Source organism: Prosopis cineraria, unplaced genomic scaffold (assembly GCF_029017545.1).
Source record: "Prosopis cineraria cultivar Desert tree isolate PC_DT_omini unplaced genomic scaffold, ASM2901754v1 PC10, whole genome shotgun sequence".
NCBI classification, from domain to species: domain Eukaryota; kingdom Viridiplantae; phylum Streptophyta; class Magnoliopsida; order Fabales; family Fabaceae; genus Prosopis; species Prosopis cineraria.
The window spans coordinates 19927704-19937424 of record NW_026555341.1 but is presented as its reverse complement, the minus strand read 5'-3'; the positions used below and the strand labels follow the sequence as shown (position 1 = coordinate 19937424).

Below are 9721 nucleotides of genomic sequence, written 5' to 3'. Positions count from 1 at the left end.
TTTTTTGGGATCCCATTATTTCAACTTATTATCTTTTAAACCCTTAGGTTGTGATAACTCTTTTTGAAAATTTAACCATTCCTAGTTATAACAATAGAATGTAAGAGTGTTGTCCTGGTAATATCAAGGCGGACATTACATGTAACACTAGCCCCGAGTGTTATCCAAAAATCACACAATTCAAATAAACTAAGTGTGGTTAAGGAGTTAATCCTAAAACCAACTTAGGAAACAAACCATTTAAATCACTAAGCAAATATACGATTGCAAAGTAAACATTTAAAACCTTAAAAAAAATTATAGGTTCTAACTATAGCGCACGGAAGCAAGTTAGACGAAAGAGAAATAAAAAGATACTGTCATGACAGCATTTAAATTGCTGTCATGACAACCCTCCTGAGTCAACTTCTGGGAGGCGTCGTTCCGCCATCCGACCTCCGATCGAAGTGATTTTAAAGCTCACACGTCACATTCAAAGGGTACTATAAGTATACCAAATTTCAAAAAGATCCAACGATCGGATTTAAAATTAGACATGTTAAAAATTTGATTATTTTTGCTGTCATGACAGCTAAAAAGCTGTCATGACAGCACTTCCGGAGTGCACCATTTCATCATCTGACCTCCGATCAGAGTGATTCCAAAGCCCACATGTCACTTTTAAAGAATACTATTAGCATACTAAATTTTGAAAAGATCCAACGGACGGATTAAATTTTGTGCAGGTTATAAAATCAATACTGTAGCTGTCATGACAGCAATTTAATGCTGTCATGACAGCACCTCCAGACCAAATTCCGGAGTACGTCGTTTCTCGTCCGATATCCGATCGACGTGATTCCAAAGCCCACATGAAGCTTATAAAAGGTTTTACTTGTGACCCAAATTTTAGAGAAATCCAACGGTCGGATTAAGATTTGGACACCCGGATGCAAAAGTGCAGCTTTTTGGTAAAAACCATTTTCAAAATTGTCCAAATCCCATCCTAATGGTCACAAACCTGTGGAAACACTTTGGACACGTCAAATAAGATTAAAAACACCTGATAGAACATTCAAATGATGGAAAACCCCCATACATCAAAATTTGACCACCCGGGTGCCATTTCCCAAAATGGACCCTAAACCCCCAAAATGCACAAATCATACAAGAGTGGTCACAAATCAATCCAAATACCATGTATTTATATAAATACATATGCTAAACATTTTCACTTGGCTCAGAGCTCCTTGTGGGGCCCACGCACCCACTCTCTCTATCCAAGGTGTATGTTTGCCCATAGCACACCATTTGCAATGCAACCACTTTGCATTTGCTTATAAAATCACATATATATCAAAACAAAGATCTGCTTGTAATAGAAACTTGGTCTACTAAGTAAATCCATCAAAACCACATACCATAACCAAGTTTCCTAGCCACAAGTCTGCAAACAGACAAAAATTTATACACAAGCACACAATCCACACATATTCACACACACATACATAATCATATCCTACTGGCACCCTAATCTTAAATACATTACAATATATTTGCTCAAAAGAAAGGGGTTGCAGTTCTTTACAAATCACAAGCAAACCCCTAGCTTTGCTCCTTTCCCCGTCCACCACTGGATCCTTCGCCTGGACCTAGAATATTGAAAAGAAAGGGGTGAGACAACCACAGTCTCAGTAACAGCAAATTTACATTGATTATTACAAAGTAAGCCATAATCAAATAAACGAATAATAAATTCAACATAGTATATAATTTAGCCATTTAAAATGCATGAATGCATGACCTAGGCCGGTATGGCCTTTCATGACCAACAGAATGCCCCCTGGCACTCTTTAACTCGCAGGTAAACCTTATACCTACTTGTACCTCCACAGGCACAAAACATAATCTAAGGCATGATCTAATCCACCGAACCGCCTATGCCCCTTCGACGTGAATCCTGAGCAGTCAAAGCTAACTCCCTCCCAGAGCCAGCCCGACTTACTCTCCATGTGAGGGCTACCTTGGCCTAGGCACTCAACCTCACACTTCATATGTCGGATTCCCTCCCCCACTGAGAGGTGTCGAACACTCAATACACTAACCACTTTAGTGCACTGAGCCCACAATACGTAAGACAACACTGAGTACTGACAGTGTGCCATAGAATATCAAAAATCCACACCTTCTCATTGGTGAACTCCCACCGAGATCATGCCTTTTACTCTTGTCTACCTTTCCTGAGTATTGACCATTCAACACTCTAAAGTAGTATAATATTTATAAATCTCATTTCCATAAAAACATTGTTATTAAACAATTAGAAAACATATTTGCACTATAATCAAAGTAGTACCCCATAACCCCTTATAAAGCACATTTAATCTTTTAAAACATGTAATGCATGATAACTAGTAATATTTATTCAAAAATAGCTAAAACAAAGTAATAAGAAATATAAATTCCCCTGTTACCTCAACCCTTTGGTACCAAAAGGGTTCCCTTTGTACAAAATAGGGCTCGGCTTGTTCCTTACTTCTCAATAAGTTCCACCAACAATTTTCTACAACATATAAGTGATCCACATCACTTATCATGACAAATAGCATTAATGAAGACTATAACTCATACCACACAACTTGGTCTATGAGTCATAATCCACCCTAATGGTCCATATATTAAACCAACCATTCACATAGTATCACTTAACCACCAAAACCATTTATTAGCCATCACTAGGCTAATTTTCAATTTATATAATTTTTTATCAATTAAAAACCTTCACTTAGTGTCACCAACTTTCACCATTAGCCCTTATAATGAAAACCAAACCTTAATTTAAATCTTATTGGGCTCAAATAGCAAAATTATAACTAAATCAATAAGCTTAAACCATTGAAGAGCAAAAACCCAATTTCTCAAGGTTTATTTTGTGCCCAAAACACCTCTTTTCATCCAATTATCCACTCAAAATATTAGATCACTATATAGAAACTCAAAACATGCTCCCTAGGATCCAAAGAAACAAAAGCTTACAAGAATAAAGCCTTTGGGATCAAAATCCAAAAATTTCCTCTTCCAAAAATTGAAGAAAATCAAGAGAAAGAGAAGAGGATTGAAGTAGGGAGTTTACCTATCGTGTAGCCGAGCTCGCAACGGTCGCAAAGACTCCTAGATCCAAGCCTAACTCCCTCCCTTTCTCTTCTCTTCTTCCTCTCTCTCTCTCTCCCGTTTGTGCGTTTCTTTCCTTTTCATTTTCTCTGCGTTTCTGCATCAGTTTTGGCCTTTAAATTGCTGGTCAAAAAGTTTGGGGAAAATTACAAGAAAGGGCCCAACATTTTTTTATTATTGCACAAAAGCCCGGGTCAACTTTGGTAATTTTTTCCATAGTTAAAAATCAAATAAAACCAAACTTTTGCTTAGTAAAATTCAAACTCTGGGCCTCTATTAAATTATTCTAAATTTTAATTTAATTATAGATATTTTATTTTATTTTTATTTTTTAATAAATTTGAGTCTTAAAATTTTTAGGATGTTACATTCTCCCCTCCTTTAAAAAGGATTTTGTCCCCAAAATCCAAGCTAATACATGAACCAAAGAGATAAACATACCTAGGGAAACAACTGTGGATATTCCTTCCTCATTTGATCCTCAGTCTCCCAAATTGCATCTCCCGGAGCTGTCCCTTTCCAAATCACTTTTACCAACCGGATTGTCTTATTTCTGAGTTGCTTATCCTTAGCATCCACAATACGATCTGGTTCAGTCCGGTAGGTTAAATTCTCTTGAATTTCAACCTCCTCAGGTTCTATCACATGCGACGGGTCTGGCTGGTACTTCTTCAATTGTGACACATGAAACACGTTGTGTAGACCCGCTAACTGAGGCGGCAATGCCAACTGATAAGCCACCGGCCCAACTTTCTTCAAAACCTCAAAAGGACCCATATATCGAGGAGATAACTTTTTAGCCCGAATTGAGCGTCCAACGCCCGTCAATGGGGAAACTTTGAGAAAGACATGATCCCCAACCTCAAAAGACAAGTCCTTACGACGATTATCTGCATAACTTTTCTGTCTACTCTGTGCTGTAAGAAGTTTTTGTTGGATCAATTTGATTTTTTCTGTGGTCTCATCTACCACATCCGGTCCCATCATTGTCCTCTCACTCAACTCATACCAACAAAGAGGCGATCTGCATCGTCTTCCATACAATGCTTCATAAGGAGCCATTTGAATACTGGCATGATAACTGTTATTATAAGCAAACTCTGCCAGAGGTAAATGCTTATCCCAGCTTCCCTGAAGCTCTAGGGCACATGACCTCAACATATCCTCTAATGTCTGGATCGTCCGCTCAGTTTGTCCATCCGTTTGTGGATGATAAGACGTACTGAATTTCAGATCTGTACCCATAGCCCTTTGCATAGCTTGCCATAAATTCGATGTAAACCGAGGATCACGGTCTGAAACAATATCCCTCGGTACCCCATGTAGTCGCACAATCTCCTTAATGTAGATCTCAGCATACCTATCAACCGTATAGGTGGTCTTGACCGGTAAGAAATGTGCTGACTTAGTCAAACGATCTACAATTACCCAGATAGAGTCAAAACTAGCCTGGGTCCTCGGCAAACCAGATACAAAATCCATTGAAATACTCTCCCATTTCCATTTAGGAATCTCCAAAGGCTGTAATAACCCCGATGGCTTTTGGTGCTCTATTTTGACCTTCTGACAGGTCAAACACTTACTAACATACTCTGTGACATCCTTTTTCATGCCTGGCCACCACCAATGACGCTGCATGTCATGATACATCTTAGTAGCACCGGGATGAAGGGTGTAGCTACTTCGATGTGCCTCATCCAACAATTTCTTCCGAATAGACTCATTGTTAGGAATACACACCCTATCCTTGAAAACCACATACCCATCATCACTAAACCAATAGTCCATTATCTCACCATTCTCGATGTCTTGACTTATTTTTGACAAAATCGGATCTTGAAGCTGAGCATCTCGTATCTCTTTCCAAAATTCATTAGAAATAACCATAGTATTAAGACCATTCAAAGAGAACTTAGTCATACCCAAAAAAATTTCAACCAAAGATTCCATCAATCTATGCTCCCGAACCATTAAATAGGCTACATGTAAGGTCTTGCGACTAAGAGCATCTGCTACCACATTTGCTTTCCCCGGATGATACTTAAATTCAAAATTATAATCTTTAAGAAACTCCATCCAACGTCTCTGTCTCATATTCAGCTCTTTTTGATCCACCAGGTACTTGAGACTTTTATGGTCGCTCATGACCCTGAACTCTGTTCCATAAAGATAATGACGCCAGATCTTTAACGCAAAGACCACCGCAGCCAACTCGAGATCATGTGTTGGATAATTCTCCTCATGCGGTCTAAGTTGTCTAGATGCATATGCCACTGCTCTCTCATCTTGCATTAGAACACAACCAAGACCCTTATGAGAGGCATCAGTATACACATCATAGGGCTTTTGAGGATCCGAAATCACCAACACTGGAGCTGTTGTTAACCTTTCTTTCAACTCAAGAAAAGCTGTCTCGCACTTATCATCCCAGATAAATGGCCTATCCTTCCTTGTGAGTCTAGTCAAAGGCATAGAAATCTGAGAGAAACCTTTGATAAAACGCCGGTAGTAACCTGCTAATCCCAGAAAACTACGGATCTCAGTTATCGATTTTGGTCTCTCCCATTGCATGACTGCTTCAACTTTATATGGATCAACTGCAATACCATTTGCCGACACGATATGTCCCAAGAACCTAACCTCTCTCATCCAAAACTCGCACTTACTGAGCTTGGCATATAGCTTATGATCTCGCAGAAACCTTAGGACAGTCCTCAAGTGTCTGGCATGCTGCTCCTCATCTTTAGAGTAGATCAGTATATCGTCAATAAAAACTACCACAAACTGATCCAAGAAAGGTCGAAAAATGCGGTTCATATAGTCCATGAAAACCGCAGGCGCATTAGTCAGCCCGAATGGCATAACCAAAAACTCATAATGACCATATCGAGTCCTGAAAGCAGTCTTTGCCACATCCTTCTCACTAACTCTTAGCTGATGGTACCCTGAACGTAAATTTTAGAGAAAATCGTGGCACCAACCAACTGATCTAAGAGATCATCGATGCGAGGCAGTGGGTACTTGTTCTTCACCGTAACCTTATTCAACTGCCTGTAATCGATACACAATCTTAAACTACCATCCTTCTTCTTCACAAATAAGACAGGAGATCCCCAAGGAGAAACACTAGGTCTAATAAATCCCTTATCTAACAGCTCCTCAAGTTGCTTCTTCAACTCAGCTAACTCTGAAGGAGCCATTCTATAGGGAGCCTTTGAAATTGGTTGAGTCCCCGATACCAGGTCAATCGAGAATTCAACCTCACGTTCTGGAGGTAATCCTGATACATCCTCAGAAAACACCTCTGGGAACTCCCTAACAACCTCAATTTCATCCACTATACCTGTCTCAGACCCTTGGGTAGCGAGCACTACCACGTAAGCCTCACAACCCTGCTCAATCAACCTTTCAACTTGCAAAGAAGAAAGAAAACAAGAATGACCAGGGTATTCCTTGATCACCTCCGGTACTTCTACCAAAGTCACTGTCTTAGCCACACAATCTAAGACAGCACCATAAGCTGTCAACCAATCCATACCAATAATTAAATCAATTCCTTGCATAGGTAATTTGATCATATTTACCCAAGTCGATTGCCCATTAAAAGTCATCTTAGTCCTACATACCACACTGGATCGACCAACCAAACCAGAAGTAGAGGAAACTTCTATATCATGGGGCAACTGGTCAACAGGCATAGCCATTCTATCTAAGCGCTCGGCAGAAATAAAAGAATGCGTCGCACCACAATCAAACAAAGCTTCTAAATCGAGGCCACAGATAGAAACCATACCAGTGATTAGATTCGATGACTTCCTAGCCTCCTCCTGAGATACTGTATACACTCTACCAGGAATCACGTTCCTCCGGTCCGAGCTCTCATGTAAATCAGGGCAGTCACGGATCAAATGGCCTAACTTTCCACACTTGTAGCAAGCAAAACAGCGACCAAAATGAACCCTACCACATCTATTGCAAGGTGACCTCGCTGTGCTTAGAATTGGGGCTTGACTGGTCTGTGAAGAACGTGCTGGAGCATTCCCAGAGAAACGAGAACCCCCAGATCTCATATTACCACCCCGATTACCTTGAAATCTTGAACCCCTATTTAAATTTTGATTACCAGAAGCAGAAGAAGACCCGATTCTAAAGGAGCCACTAGAAGAAGAACCAGAGCTAAAACCCATTCTCTTGGATACACCACCAGTAGGAGCCAACCCAAAAGAAAATCGACCTCGTGTATCCCTACTCCGGCTACTCTCTGTGTCTCGGCCTCGGCGAGCGGCAATCCTCAGACGATTGCACATCTCATCATATGTCGCCTCGCCCAACAAAGATAGCTGCTGGCGGTATTCTGGCCTCATCTTTTCTAATAACCTCTTTGCTTTCCACTTGCTATCATTAGAAGCCTTCAGATATGTTGAGAACTTAGACAGCTGATTGAATTTTCTTATAAAAGTCTCCTCGTCTAAGTCCCCCTGCTGAAATGCATGAAACTCTGCCTCTTTCTCATCTCTGAAAGCTGGCGGAAAGTGAAAATCATAAAATCTTTCTTTAAATTCAGCCCAAGACATAGATCTTCCATCTGTGGGCTTAACAGAATCCCACCAATGCTTGGCTTCACCAACAAGCTGCATCGTAGCCAAGATAACCCTCTGCTCAGATGTACACCTCACAACAGTAAATAACTGCTCCATCCGATCCAACCACTCCTCAGCTTTCCCATCAAGCATACTACCATCATATGTGGTCGGATTAGAACGAGAGAATTCCTTCCAAGGTTCAGATATGTCATCCTCTCGATTATTAACAACTGGTGCATGAGCTCCCATAGTACTAGAAGATTCCTGCCCAGCACTTAGGTCAACATGCTGATCTGGAACAGTATGACTTCTAAGATTTTGCTGTATATCCACCATAACTTCAAGTAGCCTAGCCATGACTGCATCTGTCCCCTGTGGTGGTGGTGGAGGTGGAGGTGGAGGCGGAGGCGGAGGAGGTAGAGGTGGTGGTCGTTCCTCATTCCTCGATCTACCCCTTCCCCTTCGAGCCATATTAGAACTGAAAGGTGTACGGCCACAAGCGTACGGACCTTTCTCCCCTCCTAAAGGAACAAACCAGAGAAAGAAAAACAATATTAGTCCAGGTTAGTGGTAGAAGGGAAAGAGCAAAAAAAGTAATGTATTTAAGGTGCCAAGTAGGAAAAAGGAATCATAAACCTAAAACTGATACCAAATGTAACACTTGCCCCGAGTGTTATCCAAAAATCACACAATTCAAATAAACTAAGTGTGGTTAAGGAGTTAATCCTAAAACCAACTTAGGAAACAAACCATTTAAATCACTAAGCAAATATACGATTGCAAAGTAAACATTTAAAACCTTAAAAAAAATTATAGGTTCTAACTATAGCGCACGGAAGCAAGTTAGACGAAAGAGAAATAAAAAGATACTGTCATGACAGCATTTAAATTGCTGTCATGACAACCCTCCTGAGTCAACTTCTGGGAGGCGTCGTTCGCCATCCGACCTCCGATTGAAGTGATTTTAAAGCTCACACGTCACATTCAAAGGGTACTATAAGTATACCAAATTTCAAAAAGATCCAACGATCGGATTTAAAATTAGACATGTTAAAAATTTGATTATTTTTGCTGTCATGACAGCTAAAAAGCTGTCATGACAGCACTTCCGGACCAACTTCCGGAGTGCACCATTTCATCATCTGACCTCCGATCAGTGATTCCAAAGCCCACATGTCACTTTTAAAGAATACTATTAGCATACTAAATTTTGAAAAGATCCAACGGACGGATTAAATTTTGTGCAGGTTATAAAATCAATACTGTAGCTGTCATGACAGCAATTTAATGCTGTCATGACAGCACCTCCAGACCAAATTCCGGAGTACGTCGTTTCTCCGTCCGATATCCGATCGACGTGATTCCAAAGCCCACACGAAGCTTATAAAAGGTTTTACTTGTGACCCAAATTTTAGAGAAATCCAACGGTCGGATTAAGATTTGGACACCCGGATGCAAAAGTGCAGCTTTTTGGTAAAAACCATTTTCAAAATTGTCCAAATCCCATCCTAATGGTCACAAACCTGTGGAAACACTTTGGACACGTCAAATAAGATTAAAAACACCTGATAGAACATTCAAATGATGGAAAACCCCCATACATCAAAATTTGACCACCCGGGTGCCATTTCCCAAAATGGACCCTAAACCCCCAAAATGCACAAATCATACAAGAGTGGTCACAAATCAATCCAAATACCATGTATTTATATAAATACATATGCTAAACATTTTCACTTGGCTCAGAGCTCCTTGTGGGGCCCACGCACCCACTCTCTCTATCCAAGTGTATGTTTGCCCATAGCACACCATTTGCAATGCAACCACTTTGCATTTGCTTATAAAATCACATATATATCAAAACAAAGATCTGCTTGTAATAGAAACTTGGTCTACTAAGTAAATCCATCAAAACCACATACCATAACCAAGTTTCCTAGCCACAAGTCTGCAAACAGACAAAAATTTATACACAAGCACACAATCCA

General features: G+C 40.2%; 1 protein-coding gene across 2 annotated transcripts; it reads right to left on the bottom strand.

Annotated features, from left to right (window-relative positions):
• Positions 1-1156: 1156 nt before the first annotated feature.
• On the bottom strand, positions 1157-8227 carry LOC129321989 (uncharacterized). Of its 2 annotated transcripts, none has more exons than XR_008596163.1 (2): positions 3113-3188; positions 1157-1631 (listed from the first exon to the last, which is right to left on the bottom strand). XR_008596163.1 is itself a non-coding variant. In XM_054968016.1 (2 exons), exons 1-2 carry the CDS (start codon positions 8202-8204, stop codon positions 1585-1587), a joined length of 1308 nt encoding a protein of 435 aa, XP_054823991.1. In that variant the 5' UTR covers positions 8205-8227; the 3' UTR covers positions 1157-1584. The 2 variants fall into 2 exon arrangements, 1 of the variants encoding a protein (XP_054823991.1); XM_054968016.1 differs by lacking the exon at positions 3113-3188 and adding an exon at positions 6944-8227.
• Positions 8228-9721: the final 1494 nt, after the last annotated feature.

Bases quoted from the DNA above. Each gene is read 5' to 3' on its own strand.
- LOC129321989 (XM_054968016.1), bottom strand. From the start codon at position 8,204: ATGGCTCGAAGGGGAAGGGGTAGATCGAGGAATGAGGAACGACCACCA. The intron at 1,632-6,943 runs GTATGGTTTCTA...TCAATATTCTAG, and splicing joins GTCATCGAATCTAATCACTG to GTCCAGGCGAAGGATCCAGT.